The following is a 17878-nucleotide window of genomic DNA, read 5'->3' as shown; positions in this document are numbered from 1 at the left end:
GCAGCCAGCCATTGTAGAGTGGTAGGGTCTTGCAGCACTCCCCATTATATTAATATATAAAATGTAACCTTCAGCAGGAGCTACATCACCAAGCACTAAATAGCCTTAGATCCCTCCTGGTAGAGAAGGTCCTGACAGATAGGAGATCTAGGTTTTGAACAGAGCTGAGCAAATAATTGATTTTTTGGTTCAGGAGCTGACCTGAAAAAATGTTAAAAAAAATCAGTTTGAACCTTTGCTGATTATTTTCATTATTTCTCACCATAATGAAATAAACAAAAACAAAAAAAACCACTTTAGTTTGAATTAAATGTTTCATTTGACTTGAAATTAATTCTTTCAGTTTTTCACTTTGTTTTCAGTCATTTTTGGGGTGTTTTTCACCCCTTTTTGTTTTGTTTTTTTCACAGCTAAATTTTGAAATGAAATACTGTTTCAAAACAAACAGTCAAAACTAACTTTCCCATTTTTTAAATAGGATTTTCCTTATTTGTTTGTTTGTTTGTTGCCAAAAGTATTCACCCAATTTGACTCAAATTTTCAAATAGTTTTGGTGTTCCCCAAAATGAATTTTCCAGCGGATTTACTATTTACTACTGATTTACTATTTACTACTATTAGATTTACACTAGTCTGTCTTTCTTAATAATACAACACCTATTTCTTATATAGCACTTTTCATCAAGAGAACTCTGTTTCACAGCCTTTAATGTCTTTACTATTTACTACAATTACTTACTATTTACTTATTGATTTACTATTGACTGCCTCACTGTAAATATGGGCCCTGATTGGCTGAGGAGCAGTCCCTTCAAGTAGAGGGGACTACATGAGACTGAGCCATTCTGCCCTCTGCCTTCCAGTTGGTGGGAGTCCTTTCCCAGCTACCCACTCATCTGCTGAAGCAATGTGTAGTCAGTACAATTGTTAATTCACACTATGTATCAGGTTATATTTTTCACAGTGCGATTCATTGTAATCCCACAAGCTATTTTTTTTTCATCCCGAGAATACCAATTTGTTAAACAGTCTCAGGTAAATTATCACTTCTGGTTCTAGTGATGAATTTATTGTTGAAACTTTGTTTTTATTGGGCAGATAATGGGAGCTGGGCAGGAGAGATAGGGGAGTTTTCACATAATAGGACACTTGTGAAACACATCAGTAAAGACAATGCTTCTTACACTTTCTACTGGAGCAGAGCATTATTTCACACAATGCAGTCAACCTGTGGAACTCCTTGCCAGATGATGTTGTGAAGGCCAAGACTATAACAGGGTTCAAAAAATAACTAGATAAGTTCATGGAGGACAGCTCCATCAATAGCTATTAACCAGGATGGACAGGAATGGTGTCCCTAGCCTCTGTTTGCCAGAAGCTGGGAATAGGCTACAGGATGGATCACTTGATGATTACCTGTTCTGTTCATTTCCTCTGACATTGGCCACTGTTGGAAATCAGGATACTGGGTTAGATGGACCTTTGGTCTGACCCACTATGGCCATTCTTTTGTTCTTATGTTCTATCATGCGTGGATCTGGGAAGCTGAGAGACAAATGCTTTTGGAACAGTGGATTCACCCAGATTCTGCTTTATTTGGTTCAAGAGATTTTCCCTGGTCAGTGACTGTGGCTTCCCCATGTTTAAGACCCATTTTGCTGTGTTGTGTACTCTGTTCTGTTCAGTAAAAGTTGTGCCCTTCACACCATTTCTCTGCATAAATGTGTCATGTTCATCTTCAAGTCATATGCATATTCCATTATTCTAAATTAGAGATAATTTTATAACTCAGAAGTAGCAAAACCACATGCTAGGCCACCTCTAAGAAGTAGAATGACAAGGCACATTCCACGCATATGGTATTCTACTTACAGCAGTACATGCCATATATCCTACTTTCTATATATATATTTTCTATCTTGTCCTGTAATTTAGAATTCCATTTTGGTGTCTGGCTTTGTAAGAGCTGGAGTCAGAAGCTGCTGCCTATGCCCTTGAACAAGAAATGTTCCACATCTTGCAAAGGAGTCAGACAGTCCTGAAATTTCTTTGCTATTGCTGCAGTGTCAGAATATTATACATTTATCCCAACTCGCTCTAGAAGTTGACAGTGACACTAGACTAATGTTCTAAATGCTGGGGACACGATTAAAAGGCATATGAAAATAAAATTAGACTCTTACACCTTTGTAATCCATGAAGCCACTTCTATTGTGTATATTTAAGGCTGATGCCAAGAGTTAGAGTAGGGAGGTGGTTATGTAAGAACCCCCTTGACAACTGAATTACACTTCTTTGGGCAAACTGTTTAAGCTTTTCTATGCCTCAGTTTGCCCAGCTGTAAAATGGGCCTGTTCAAGCTTTGTGTATAATGTATTTATGCAACCTTGGAAATGGCTGTGGATGTTACCTTTTATTCAGACTGCAGCATAAATCCCTGTTTGTGGCACATGAATGCACACACATGCTGCATACTTCTGCTTTTAAGTTTCTTTTATGGCCTTTTTATCTTCTTGCTCTCTCCTTCCCTGTCTCTTTCTTTGCTTTCTGCTTTTCCCAGCAGGGGAAGGGGATGGATTTCTTATGACTGTTCCAAGAATGCTGTCCTTAAAAATACAGAGTGAGAGGCAGCGAGATGATCTTTCCAGAGTGAGGACACCAACAAAGGCAAAAGTAACTGCCAGTCTGCCTATGCCTTCACTCAGGGATGGTGGTGGACTTTCCACTCTAAGCTTTACCAGCTGTGGAAAGGAGAAGCATCAACAATTTATAATCTGCCCCTTGCCAGTGGGTCTTACGAGCCCTGCAGGAGCGGAGACTGTGACCAGCTGAAGGAGTGGGGGAGCAAAGGCAGCAGTGACAACAGGGGCTGTAGTACTTGGGGGATGAGAGGACGCAGCAGAGGCAGTTGCTACTTAGGGATCTAGTTGCCAGATGGGGATCCTGTGTTCTAACAAGCCAAAGCTTTGTTCCCATAAATGGCTGCACAATTCCACTTTGCTGCATAATTAGGGTACAGCTCAGCCTCGTGAACCCTGTGATGTACATGGGTCTCTGTGTGTGAGCTGCTGTCCCATTTAGGCCTAAGGCTTCTATGGGGCCTTGGGTATATGTGAAAACCCCTAAATTAGGACTGATTTACTCTAGGCCCAGTGTCAGTGCTGCGATTCAGGGGGTAAAAAGGCTACCCAGAGGCTTGCTCTGGTGCAAGGGGCCTGCAACTCCTGCTCTGGCAGGACCCCGGAGTCAGGCAGCACAGCTCCAAAAAGTGGGAGGGGTTTGGCCAAGTTGCTGGGGGCTGCTGATTCAATGCGGTCTCCAGGCAATCTCCATTGGTGGGGCGCCTATGGAGGCCTAGCCACAATATGGAGCAGCCCTCCTCCTCCGGTAGAACCCCAGGGAGCACAGGAAGACAAACCCTGCCTGCCAGCAATTGCTGGGGAAAGGAAGTACAATTTGCAGCCACTTTACCAATGGGGCTGAATCAAGCCAATTGATTACCATGAATGGCTTACCTGAAAATATTTGTGACAATCAATCATAGAAATAGAAATCATAGAAATGTTGGGCTGGAAGGGACCTTGACAGGCCATCAAGTCCAGCCCCCCATGCAGAGACAGGACCAAGTAAACCTAGACCATCCCTGACAGGTGTATGTCCAACCTGTTCTTAAAAACCTCCAGTGAGGGGCATTCCACAACCTCCCTTGATGGCCTGTTCAAATCTCCATGAGTTTGCTGAAACGTGAAATCAGCACAGGAATTGGTACATCCGTTCCCAGTGTCTTCATGAGAAATGTCTGGAATCTCCCTGCTACAAAGAGTGGCATAAGAGTCACAGCCGCTTCTACTTTTTTTTTTTTAAGAGCAACTGACATGTTGGGGAGGTGAAGACGGGGGTCCAGAACAAAGCTTTTAATACACCTCTGCTGAGCCAGTCAGGAGGCAGCGATTTACATAGGTTGGCATCAAAGGTGAATAATCTGGTTCACTGAATTCAATGGCAGCCGATCAAGATGCATGTAGGGACTTGGCCCCCGCTACCTGAGACACTACCTGTCTTTGTTGCTGTTGAGATCAGCTGGAACACTTTTGCTAAAAGCCTCTGGATTTGAACATCTGGGAGCACTAGGCAAGGGGTCCGGCGCGGGTTGGGAGACTCCGGTCTGGAACTCCCCTCTCCCGTTTGTCTGGGAGAGATCAAGGCCTCAGGGCGTGGTATAAAGGTCACCCCTTCACTCGGAGTGACTTTGCCCTCGGTATGGAGCTCGCCCACAAAATACCCCTGCGCAATTTAAGATGCAGATGGAGGGCAAACGTGTGTGTGCACTCGCTGCTCCAGCCCACGGATAGTGACCGAGAACGGGCTGGACCACAGCTTTGCACCCAGGTCCCCGGTTGGAAAGTGGCTTCTGCCCTCTCTCCCCCAAGCGCCTCTGTGCCCACCGCTGGCAAAGGGCCTGATTGCTCAGTCTGCGTGGGGCACGTTAAGTTCATCTCCCGAAGCTTTTGCGGGAGAGGGACTAAGCCTAGGGTTGAGTGAGTCTGTTCGTTGTTCAGCAGCTCATTTTGTCTTGCTTCTAAGAATGTGTGTGTGCGCCCTAGGGACAAGTGTCATGGGTGCATAAAAAGTAATCAATAAATATTCGATCAGACGGATTGAAACTGCTGTGGTGTTGACTTCTGAAGAGGTTAAAAAATAGTCAAGTCCTGATTCATCCGCAGGACTTCCTTAGCCGATCAAGACCAGATTGTTCGGATCTTTTTACACTTACCTATCACCCAGGAGGTCTGGGGGGTTAATTCAATTAATGTCTGTAAATAGCGCTTTGAGATCCCGGAATGTAAGTGGCTATTGAATTAGAGAAAATTGATTTATATAAATAAGAAGATGTGGATTTAGATCAGAATGTAAATCCTACTGTTTGGTTTGATTTTGCTTTTTAAATCGAGGTTCTTTATGAATCAACTTTGCTGATTTTGCGAAGTATTATATTTATTATAAAATATACTGGCTGAAATATAAACAATAGTATCCGATTTCTACTTTCCCTAATTTCTCAATACACGACATAGCATTTTTATCTTGGGAAAGGGGGAACGAATGATGCATCGCCATTCTCAGTAGTCCTCAATAATGAGTGAATGATATTTGTATAAATTGGTTGGCAAGGATAAATATACAGTTATTTCCTTTTCGGTCACATTTTAAAAGGGATGGGAGTTGTTTTAAGGCACTTTTCAATAACATTCCCAAGCAGGAAGAAGAGATTTGTAATATTTGGAAACTTAGTCACTGGAGTTATGGCTGAAACCGCTTCAAGGGAAAGGAACTATACCCTCGAATGACCGGGTTTTGCAGAGCTCGGGTTATATTTCTGTTCATCAGTAAATGAGGGGAAGATCTGTTCTGAGAATTGGTAACTTAATCGTTGCATTTTTATTATTTTAAATCTCCGAAGCCTTGTGTTGTAGCCTTGCCTTTGTCTGTTATATGGACATCTGCAACACCGCGAAGCTATTCGAATTAGTAACTGAAATGAACAATTTGAATCAAATATTTGGATTTTTCCCTTTCTAATCCACTGCAGATGCTGGCTCCTGGGTGGCGGTGATGCAGGGTCCTTGTCCTGCCTTGGGAGTGAAAACGTGTAAATGTTACATCCTTGATCTTGTTAAAAAAATCCTTCGTCTTGCCCCTACTCTCACAAACGAAGGAGTCGCCTACACCTGGGGGTAGGGGACTAGAGTGTGACTCGATGAGCTTTAAAACCCCCAAAGAGGTCGGTTTGCTTTCATAGCACCGTTTCGGTTTCCGAGGAGGGAAAACAAGGCAGTTGAAGTGAATCACACACGTTGTGTCTTAACTGGGGTAGCAAAAGTCTAGAGAGATTTTTGCTGGTTCTGGTTAAACATTATTTGCACTTTTGTTGGAAAAGTGGCCCCTGGTGTGCAATTATGTCACATTTCTTTGGCTTTTACAATTGAACGCAGAACAGTGACCTCTTTGATTTATCCTAGACGGGGCAGCCTCCCTCTTTTCCCCACTCCCTCCCTGCTTTTCTGTCTTCCCCCCCTTTTTTCCCTTTAGCCCTAGGAACTGTCACTCAATGTTTTTTACGCTCCCAACAGTTTCCAAAACAAACAGTGGTGCCTGCAGCCTTCTATTGATTCAGTTGGATGCAACAGTATCTCTCTCACGCGGCTGCTCCCCAATCGGAGCTGCTCCCCTTGCCAGTGAGGGCAGGTCTGTTCCCTAAAAAATCCTCCCCTTGACAATCTCGTAGAACCAGCAGGAGGAATCAATCGAGGGATTTAACCTGCCGCGGGTGCCCGCATGCACGATGTGGAGGCAGTGCGAGGGAAGGGGCTGTCAGGAGGAACCTTGCCGCTCCTGCCCGAAGGGGCTTTTCGCTCTATTTTAGGATTTGGGGGATTTCCTCCTCGTTTTTAAAGGATCAGGCTTGAAGTTCCGCTCGGGAGGATCCAATTTGCGCCGGGATGGCTCTAAGCTCCCGAGCTCACGCTTTCTCCGTGGAAGCCTTAGTGGGGAAATCCGCAAAGAGGAAACTGCAGGACTTCAGAGATGAGAAACAACCGCCTCGCGCGGAGAAGGGAGAGGAGGACGGGACCGGCTGCAGAGGGATCGGAAAAAGCCAGGAACCTGGTTAGTATCCCCCGTTTTCCTCTTTCAATAACGTGTGACAGGAGCTGGCGCAGGGATTCCTTCGTGGCTAAAGGCTTCGCGAACTCACGCAAGATGGGTTCCGTTCCTCAAACTCCGCAGCCAGGTCACGGGGAGAGGCTGCGGGGAGCCTGAGATCTGCGTACATGCAAAGCCACAGCCATGTATGAAAGAAACCTCCCGAGCTCTCTGGCTGACTTGTGGGAGCTGAGCCGCATCCAGCTGTTCCCCCGCCCGGCAGAGCAGCAGGTTTCATAGAAACAGCGAAAAACTTGCCCGGGTGGTGCACGCGAAACTTCCCGGTGGTTTGAATAAACTCCCCGAACGCCCTGTCTCACCTGAACAGGTTCCCGGTTCCTTTGCAAACCCGTAACTAGAGAAGGGAGCGCTGCCCTCGGCTCAGGTTTGACACGAAAGGATTTGTGCCTGCCACGGAAAATAACCTTTGCCTTCCTTTGCCACCCTTTAATCTCCAGGCGCTCGCAGGGATGGTTAGTCTAGATTTAGAGTAATCCGAAATATTCTGTATAATAGATTAAATATTTTCCCTTCTGCTGCAGCCCGTATCCGGAAAGTCTCTGCCCAATGCCCAGGGCTGGGGGCTCTGCAGGCTAATTCGGGGGGTGGGGTGGTCTGCACATGTAAACTTGCTCTGAACAGCAACCGTGTAAACGCTTCTCATTTCTGTTCCTGGCAGAAAAGCGACCTAAAGCAGGAACATCCGCTTCTTTCTCGGCTAGCGCCGAAAGCGGAGAAGTGAAGGATGATATCCACGTGGAACTGCAAGGATCTGAACTCTGGAAAAGATTTCATGAGATCGGCACGGAAATGATTATTACCAAAGCCGGCAGGTACGGCAGAGCCAGTCAAGCCTTGGGGTCTGGGTGTCTGTATGTAATTCATGGGTGACAGCCATAGGGTGTCTTCTGGCCCAAGGAAAAAACAGGTTATTAAATACGTGTTGTGCTTTCGATTGCTTGTGCTAACGATTCAAAAACTACGGGACGCTCTAGAGAGCGTTGTAAAATATGAAACAAAATCCATTCATTAAACCCCTTTGTCACAGATTTGGCAACTGGACCAGAAGCAAACCAGTAGCCACGCGTTCAGAAAGAGAGTAGTATGAATGTATGCAGGATAACTGGAATAGTAGCCTATAAAATCTTCATACTTAATGTTCCAATATATCTACAGACTATATTTTGTGTGTGTTTTCTCTTAAATATTTTAATCAACACGAGTATTAGCAATATCGATATGAACATTACAAATGTTAGAAACCGCGATCAGTGGAATTCTGTTTTCCTATAGCGATCATTTGTTCATGCATATACTTTAATATTTCCCATATAGTAGATCTTACGGCAGCTGTTTATATACAGCTAAATGTTCCTTATCTCCAGGATCACCCGCGCCTAACAGATGTTTTACTCCGCACGTTCTGTGTAGTGTTTTGTGCTAAGAGCGATAATCCCTACAGGATTTCACTCCTCATATATTCGGTGCAATCCCGTTTCCCATTCCTCGAAAAGGATTATTTAAAAAAAATCGTTTTCGACTTTTAAAGTGGGACTTTGTCTTGAAACTTTTTACTCCCGCTTTACAAGCTTCAAACGAAAGAGGGGGAATAACGGGCTCCTTTCTCCATCCCGCAGGAGAATGTTTCCCTCTGTCAGGGTGAAAGTGAAGGGTCTGGAGCCAGCGAAACAATATTACGTCGCCATTGACGTGGTCCCCGTGGACTCCAAAAGATACAGGTAAAGAAACGGATCCACCAAATGCCGCGCGTTTGGCAGCGAAACCAAACCAGCCGGCACCACGCACGTTGATTACAATAACTAGCTGATTACCTGCGACAAGCAACAGAGCCTTCTCCCCACCTCGTTTCGGTGAAACTCCCTAGCGCCCAGCCTCAGAGCGGCGGCTCTCACACTTGTGTCCTGCGGCAAGTTTCACTCGCGCGTTTCAAAGCGCGCCCCGCTGCCTCTCTGCGCCGCAAACACCCCGGGAGTGTTTTCTCGCCTAGGGCGTCTCTGCGCTTGACCGAGGCATCTTGCAGCTCCGTCGGGTGCCTCGCCTGTGGGTGTTCCCTTGACCATCCCTGCCCCAGGCGCGCACCTCCCCCCCCCCGGGCAGGGCAATGCGTCCAGTCCCCAGCCCCAGGCAGGTTCCTCGTGGCCTGGAGCTCCCGAGGGTGCTGGGGACGGCGGGGAGGAGAAGCCAGCTCCGCGGGTCTGTGCGGCTTGCCCAGCACTCACCAATGCCCGGGGTGTGAGAGGGACACGGGGCAGCGGGTGATCGCCGCCCGGGGGGGACAGGCCCTGGCTCCCGAGTAACAATGCTGTGTGTGCAAAGATTATCGGTGTAAACCGGAGAGGGAGGTTCAGAGCCGGCCTTGCTTTGGGTGCAACAGCGAAACGACCCAACACAGACACAACAAGCAGCCTTGCCCAGGGCACCCCCCCCCCCACCAGCGCAATCAACCCGCAAGGCCCGGGGTTGCAATGAAACTAGCGCCCCCGGGGCTGTGCGCCGGCCGAGGGTCAGTTCCACCGCCCAGGAAGAGGAGCTGAGAACGGGCGGGGAACCTAAATCCAGGAAGGAAACGGGGCCGGGGGGGGGGGAGTTTTTTCTCACCTAAAACCTCCCCCCGCCCCCGGTGACACAGATGACGAGGCAGAGGCCGACAAAGCAGCGGGAGCAACTGATAACTCCGATTTTGAATTGCAGCCCTTTAGAAACACATTTGTTTTAGCGGCCGCACGTGCGCACAGGGAGAGTGTCTGTGCAGCGCCGAGAGCCCGCGGGGGCCCTGCTTCTCCTGGCCAGGATTCCCCCCCCACACACACACTCCTTGCCCCCGCGCTGCCAGCCCTCAAGGGATGATGGGTGGGGCCGACCCAGCTGCTGGGTTTCCCTGTGCAGGGCGCACGCACCTCCCTGCAATGCCCGGCTGGGCACAGCCTGGCCTGGGAAACGAGCTCCACCGCTGGGGAGCTGAGGCGGCCCAAGGCTGGGCCCTGCGCGGAGCCCAGCCCCGGCTATGAGCAGGCAGAGCGCTCGGCCTCCGCGGATCTCATTCTGCGGCGCAGATCGGTTTCCGCTGCGGCTGGCGCCCGGAATACAGGCCAGCCCCACCGACCGCCCTGGTCCTTCCCCTCCCTGCTGCGCCCCTGGGGCGGGAGCCACGGGCCTTCCCTCGGCCTCGCAGCCGGCCCGGGGTCCTGCTAGTGTCTGCTGACCCCGCTGTGCCCTCCCGTTCTAGGTATGTCTACCACAGCTCCCAGTGGATGGTGGCCGGGAACACAGACCACTCCTGTATAACGCCCAGGCTCTATATCCACCCGGATTCCCCCTGCTCGGGAGAGACCTGGATGAGGCAAATCATCAGCTTCGACAGGGTGAAACTCACCAACAATGAGATGGACGACAAAGGGCATGTAGGTGTGGACTTAGCCCGGTTCTCCTCCGGCAGGGGGGAGGGAGGCGGGCAGGGGCAGCCCCCCGGGGAGGCGGATCCCCCCTCCGCCCCCGCAGCCCCTTCAGCTTGATTTCTTGTCTGGAGAGACTCGTCACTTGCCCCTGCAGGGGCAGAGGTGGGAAGGGGGTTATCCGGCCGCAGGGCCGGCTGTGGGATAAATGCATGGGGCTTTCTCTCGCTGTCCCTGGGCCTCCTTGTCCCTTGGGGATCCCGCTTCCAGTCTGTGGCTGGATCCGGGGCACATGCTTCCAGGGGAAGCTGAGGCAAGAGGGACCGACCAGGAACCGCTCTGGGGGCTCCAGGCCCACCTTGGGGCGACGCCAAGACCCTAAAGACGCAACGCGTTTTTCTGGCAAGTCAGATGCCAGCCAGGGAAGCCCCACGCGGAATCAGTGAGTGTCCATAAGCAGCAGCTGAGCGAGACCCGTTATTCCGAGTGCCCAGCACGCAGCAGAGATCGGGAAGGAGGGTTATATCTGCACACAAGAGCCGCAACCTTGCAGCGTTTCCACTGCAGTCATTTGTGACAGAAAGCGCCTAAATCCTGCGAGGCGGGGGCGGGGGGCAGATTTTAGGGAATATCCCACACTCAGCTACAATCTGTCCCTTTCTTCTTCAGTTAAACGAACTGGGTTTTCGAGCCCCCAGTTCCTATCCGGATGGGGGGGGGCGCGGGGGCTTGTTTTCCGCCCTAAACGGTGTACGAAGGTCGGGAGAGCAGTTTGGAGGAGGCGCTGCCAGTGCTGCCCTTTGGGGCGGAGGAGAAACGATCACCAGAGAGCCGAGCCGTTGATTCAGGCTGGGGCGGGTGTGTGTGTGTTTTGCTGGTAAAACAAACGGGGCTTTAGCAAAGCAAAATGGACACCACCAACCCCCCGAATCTTCCCAGAGGCGAACGCAAATTTGAGTTTTACTAACGCGGTGTTCAGGGTCAGGACTGATTTCGAGGCAGTTGGTTCAGCTCGGAAAACGGGAGCAGACGGGAGCTACTCGGCTATTGCTAATGGGAGAAGAATTTCAGTCGGACACAGGGGTTCTTGTCCCTTTCTGTGCGGAGGGGAGAGCTGCTCACCCTCTTTTCCTTGTAATTTGCAGATTATCCTGCAGTCCATGCACAAGTACAAACCCAGAGTGCACGTGATTGTGCAGGATTCCAGATTTGATCTGGCCCAGATCCAGTCTCTGCCAGCGGAAGGGGTTAAAACCTTTTCATTTAAGGAAACCGAATTCACCACTGTAACGGCTTATCAAAACCAGCAGGTAAAGCGGCCCGGGGAACAGGGAGAGCTTCACCTTTGCTGGATTCCCGGGAAACAGAACCGCAGCTGGAATCTTGGATTTTTAACTTTTTTTTTAATTAATTTTGAGCATGTTCCATAACACACGCTAGGATATATTGTGGCCTGTTACTGCCAGTTTACGCAGGGCTGCTATTTTCAGTAAGAAATCCTTGGAGATTTGCTCTCCCCGGGACTTGACAACAACAATAATAAATACGAATTGTATTTAGAAAAGGCCTGATGCTGCGAGGTGCTGAGTCCTATTCTTATGGACTTCAGCACCTTGTAGGACCTGGCACTGCTCTTACAGACTGCCACAGCACTAGGGGAGCTAGGCGGTGCTTTATAATAAACAACGTGGTGCGGTGTTATGGAAATAGCATTAAAAACATGTGCACAAAACTGCAGATAAAATAAATCGAAGGGAAACTTGTTTAGAAAATATCAAAGGGAAAGGAACTCAATCTGCCTGAGATTAAGGAATCATGATAATAATTAAGTGCTGCTTTAAAGTGCATAGGGTGGGAGGGTTATTTATAATAGCAACAATTGCCATATTTGGGTCAAATCTTGTCCTGGCCTTCCATTGAAGTTAACAGGGCTATCTGTAGCATCCAGGAAAGCAGATTTTCATCTAAACATACTTCAATATAACAATCAGCAGAGGCGAGGAAAACTATACGCTTGTTATATAATTTTAATCCTACTTTCACCTGGCTTTATTTACTCACTACAATTATTTGATGATTGTAACTTTTGAATCTGTAGATTACCAAACTGAAAATAGACAGGAATCCCTTTGCTAAAGGATTTAGAGACCCTGGGAGAAACAGGTAATTTTTATAAATTGTCAACCACAAATTCTGTACATTCTCATGTGTGTAAAAAGATCTGTGCTCTATTTCTTACTACTTGTAATTTACTATTTTAATTTTAGATTTGTTAACTGACTGGAAAGAAAGAAAGAAAAGAGAGATGCTTTAGAATATTTATGTAATCTTTCTTTATGAAAGCTATCTAGTAAGGCAGGAAGTCTGCACATGTAATTCTCTGCAGGAGCCATATCCACCAAGTCACTGAATTCCAAGTTCTACTTTATAGGGGAGTGCTGGATGGACTTTTGGAAACATATCCATGGAGGTCACCACTTACTCTGGATTTTAAGACCTTTGGTGCAGAAACTCAAGGTGAGTTTTGAATGTTCAAGTGGTTTTTAAGATGTAAATAAAATATTAAGCGTAAAACAGAAATAATCTAACTGTTGTGCATGCGTGAAATGACATGACATGAGCAGGATGCCATTCCAGGTGATGGCACTGTGATGAAAGGATTAGAATTCAAATTTACTGCCTCTGTACTTTCTTAATGTTTATGCTGAATAACAACTACCTAGTTGATTGTTTCTGTGAGCGAGACAATATTTTTACATTAACTCTTTATTAATTTTCAAATCAAATGATATTGAAGAATAAACAAATATCTAAAAAGGACAAAAAAGTAAATATACTAAGTCAGTAATAACAACAACTAGTTTAGGGACAGCTACCTGATCCTGCAAAGAGCTGTGCCCAGGAGGATCCTTGCACCATTTCAGTGGCGCTCCAAAGAGGTGCAAAATTCCACCCTCCTGGAGCTTATTGTAGGTCTGAAGCCTTAAAGACCATCTATCACATTATGTTTTATCCGGTGACTAAAGGCCATCTTGAGATGCTTGAGTTAACGCCATCATATCTGAACATCTGGTGGTGGGGCATTTTCAGTGAAGGACCCTTTGCTATAAAATTAATTCCCTCTGCTGGTCTAATGGAGGCTGAGCCCCACCTTTTTGTGAAGTCTGTATTCTTTCCACGCTAATGTGTCAATTAGTTAATTATTAAGTGCTGTAGTTAATGTATTTTAGCATTGTGCATAAACTTAAAGATTTTGATAAGTCCATGTATTAAATCTAAAAATAAGAGTACATACAATAAAATAAATATTACACAGAGGAAGTGAGTAGATACCAAACAACATTCTGTAGACCCAATTCCACATACCTAATGCAAGAAAGACTCCTGTAGAAATTAAGGAGTATGAAACTTGCCCCATGAACATTTTAGTAATGCTTTAATGTACACTAACCATTCAACTGGAGCTGAGAATATTGAAACAGGATTCACACCTATAACTTGTATGAAAAAACAGTATTCAGCTATTTTGGAGGGATATTTAGAATAGGTTTGTTATTTTGCTATCTTGTCACAAAATTCATACATTTCTTGTGATTGTCCATTCCATTCTAGAAAATTATCTTGAAATAGGATCATAATAATATCTAATTATATTTTCTATGGTTTGCTACTATTCTTTTTTGGATAAACAAAATCCAGTGTTTAAATAGTAAAGAAGATGATACAATATTTAGAAATTATCAATAATAGGACATTTAACTGCTGCAAAGTTGCAAATAAGTGTTGCAAGATTTTTCAAATAAAAATGATCTCCATTGAGAAATTATTTGTCTGCAGCCCAATCCTGCAGAATTTACACAGGCAAAATGTCCACTGGAAGTTTTGCTTGAAGAATGACTGCTCATAGAGCCAGATGAAAACCTGTGACTCTACACTATGCTTACCAATTTAACACAGTCATTTCTCTTATGAAAAATTTGAAGATTTCTATATTGTGGCATATACATCCCACATTATCTCAAAACGTGAATAGTTCCTATTTTATAAGATCAAGAACTCAAGATACATAGATATAGAGGCTACACACAGAAATACTGTATAGAGTGAGTGATGGTGTTCTAAAAGTTTTTTCATCATGAGTTTTGGATGGCTGCATAAGCGGCCTTAAGCAAAAGATAGCTAATACTGTTCAGAAGTTTGTAATGCTAGAAATAGTCCTAGAGGAGATGGATTAGTGGGCAGAGTGCAGGCAAGATGGTAAAAGGTGGATGATGAAAGCCATTTATGATGTGCATTTCATAGAAGTGCCAACTTTCATGGGTTTTATTGCTAGTGCCATGATATTTAGTGTATTTCTTAAACGCCAATTTCCTGGCCATATGAGCATATCTGAACCTCAGCTTTCATTTAAATAAAGTGAGTTTCTAGACATCATGGTGGTGGAGAAAAGCTTGAAAACACACATCCTAAGGGCTTAAAACCTAGAAGGCAAGTTTAGATAATGATCTTGCCATCACAAATGTGATCTTACATTGCTTAAGTTGCCCCTAAAACACTATAATATTAATGAGAATTAGGGAGGAGGGGGAGAATGGGTCCCTTCCGCTGCCTGCTCCCTCTTCCATTGAAATCAATATTAAAATAGCAATTGACATCAATGTGAAAAAGATGATGCCCTTAATGTGCAAAAATATGCGATCATTCCTGTAAATACATACATGATATGGTCTGCAGTTAATCTGAGAACAAGAATAGTTTCTACATTGCATCACTTCTGAAACTTTCACATTATATCAATCTCATATACTGACAGCAAAAAGTATAGAATATCAAAAGATTCCTTATAGACCATTACACATAAAACCTGACCAGATCATGTCTTGCGTACATGAATTTGAATTATAGTGTATATGAAAGAAAGATCCTAAACATGCCACAACCATTTTACAAATGTGACAAAAAGCAATTGTGGATATTTTGTTTTTTTCCATGACAGCATTAATACATATAAATAAATGAGAAAAAAAGTAGATCCCAAATTTTGTGATATAAGGTGCAATGGAGCTGTGCTAATACATCTGCAGGAGAAGAATGGGGCTTTTAAATGATGCCATCTTAAAATAATGTCAGCTTAGTAACAGGAATACACATTGCTGAAAACTTGTGCTGAACAATGGTATTATACACCAGTGACCTAATAAATGTAAAATAAGTGGATATTGTTTTTCTAATACATTTATTAAAGCACTCATTGATCCACGTCAGAAAATGGGATGTTAAATTGAAAAGTACATTTAAAGTTGTTTTGGAAACAGTGATTGAAGATGTTTTATAAACTGCAGTGGAAACTAAATAAAATGAGTCAGTTCCTGTGATCAGAGGTGCAAGGCAAAAATCTCCATCAATGCTGAATAAGAAGTATTTCTATTGTTATATGCAAAGAAAACCCCTGTAAATCACAAAATAGAGCACCTTAAACATGACACTGCTCATTTATAAACAGATGAAGAGAATTGATTATACATAGAGGTCTGATTCAACAAGGTATTTAAGAATGTGTGTGAGTTTCAGCACCTAAGAAGTTCCGAACAAGTTACTGGGACAAAAAAAAGAGATATGTTAATGATATAACAAGATATGATCAATATACAGGATGTTGCTTAATACGGTTAATTCTGTACTAAGATATGTACCTATACATGTCAAGAGAATGTAATTGTAATGTCTTACTGTAAATGACCCAAATATCAATAAAGAAAATCTTTCCCTGTTCCTGCTGCAAAAAAGTTAATGGGAGTAGTCACATGTTTACACACACATGCATAACTACCTTGCTGAACTGGGGCCTAAATAAGAAAGATTTGATGCATAATTTATGGATGGATCTTGCCATAGAACTGCTTGCAGAATTCCCTTTGGAGTCAGTAGATATTTAGATGAAAATGATAGCAGGCTACATTGACTTCAGTGTGGTCAGGATTCCACCCATAATTCTTATTTGTTAACATCCAGTAGCGACATTTTGATGACTTTTGCTTTCATTTTTAGATGGGAGTTCTGGTTCTTCACCTACAACCTCAAGTGGTGGGACGCCATCTCCTCTGAATTCCTTGCTTTCTCCATCTTGCTCACCTCCTACGTTTCACTTGTCAGCGAGCAACATTGGAGGATCATGCCCTGAAACATATCTACATAATCTCAATTTGCCCCTTTACTACAAGATTTGCCCTACAAGCCTTTTGAGACAACCGTCACTTGTATTTCCAAGCCACGAAAAACTGGGAGGCACCAATCCACATATTTTACCCCACTTCATGATGGATGTGCCTGTGCTATCTTCCCTTGGCATAACAAATCTGAAAAATGGTAAATCTGAAGACTTAACTGGGCAGCGTCTACAAGTACCCAATTCTGCTAATCAAATGTTGTATGGATTACATGCATCTGGAAACATTTTCCCATCAAGTCCCATTGCTCGGGAAGCACTTAATTGTTCTTTACATTCTCCATATGGCTTGTATGGTTATAACTTTTCTATGCCATCTAGACTGATGAACACAACAAGCCATTTCAAAGTGAATGACAGCATTCCGACTTCTTTTAGAGATGGCAGATGTAATCATTCTATCTGGCACTCAGCAATTAACCATTGCCTCTAATGGAATTATATAACATTTCTAATGCAGTGACATGTAAGCAAGTCTTTTCTTCAGTCATTCCCAAAGGTTTGCTGATTATTGTATATAAAGTGCCTCATAATACAGGAGTGACCTGCCTCGATATTTAACGTTTCATATGCAACTGTGTTGTAAAAAATGTTCTGAGCACGGGGGACAACAAAATAGCCAACAACAGAGAGATGCCTTTTTGGTAAGAGTTATTTATGTAATGTTCATAGGATAGGTGCAAACTTTACATTCACCCTTTTAATATTTGCACTCGGCAGCAGGAATGAACCTCAGTGTTAAGGAGCAACTAAGTATAATAAATGCACAGTACTTTAAACATTATTTTCATGAAACTCTTTCTCTAGCTTCCCCTTTATTATCTTGAAGATGAAGGGCTGAGTTGTCCTACTGATGTTAATGGGACTATCTGAGGCCCTGATTTAGCAAACCATCCCTATTCACCTATGTGCTTAACCCCATGCTTAAGACTTATTGACTTTATGGGGCATACTTAGAGTGAAGCAAGCATCTTGCTGACTCACGACCTGAGTGAACCAGCTTAGCAGGATTTGGTCCCAAATCTAAACATTTGATGTTGAAGGAAGCAAAGACTGACCAAAAGTCCAAGGGCTTGATTATTCCTGGCCTAGAGTGGTGGGGAAAGGGCGTCTGATGAGAGAAGAGTTTAAAGTGCCTTCCTGTGCCTGTGCCCCTACACAGCACAGTCTGCTCATTGTGCTTTCTTAAGGACTCCACTAGATCATGCTGAAAGTGGCACTAGCCTGTCCCAAAGTGGGCAGGGAGGACAGAGCAGGGCCATGTCTCCCTTTATGTTGGCCAGCTGGTCCCATATAAGGGGAGCTCAGGATGCAGATCTCAGAGCTCCAGGAAACATTGAGCCTGAGGGTACGTCTTCACTACCGGCCGTATCGGCAGGTAGCAATTGATTTCTCGGGGATCGATATATTGCATCTCATCTAGACACGCTATATCAATCCCCGAACACGCTCCTGTCGACTCCGGAACTCCACCAACGCGAACAGCAGTAGCAGAGTTGACGGGGAGCCGCAGACGTTGATCTCGCGCCGTGAGGAC

The 17878-nt window shown here is 44.9% G+C and overlaps 1 protein-coding gene across 1 annotated transcript; it reads left to right on the top strand.

Annotated features, from left to right (window-relative positions):
* The first annotated feature begins 6395 nt into the window (after positions 1-6395).
* Positions 6396-17539, top strand: TBX22 (T-box transcription factor 22). The gene is made up of 8 exons (XM_039487027.1): positions 6396-6666; positions 7382-7535; positions 8340-8441; positions 9950-10124; positions 11261-11425; positions 12214-12278; positions 12547-12632; positions 16164-17539. Exons 1-8 carry the CDS (start codon positions 6501-6503, stop codon positions 16772-16774), a joined length of 1524 nt encoding a protein of 507 aa, XP_039342961.1. The 5' UTR covers positions 6396-6500; the 3' UTR covers positions 16775-17539.
* Positions 17540-17878: the final 339 nt, after the last annotated feature.

Source organism: Mauremys reevesii, linkage group 9, assembly GCF_016161935.1.
Source record: "Mauremys reevesii isolate NIE-2019 linkage group 9, ASM1616193v1, whole genome shotgun sequence".
NCBI classification, from domain to species: domain Eukaryota; kingdom Metazoa; phylum Chordata; order Testudines; family Geoemydidae; genus Mauremys; species Mauremys reevesii.
This window is presented reverse-complemented; position numbering and strand designations above follow the sequence as displayed.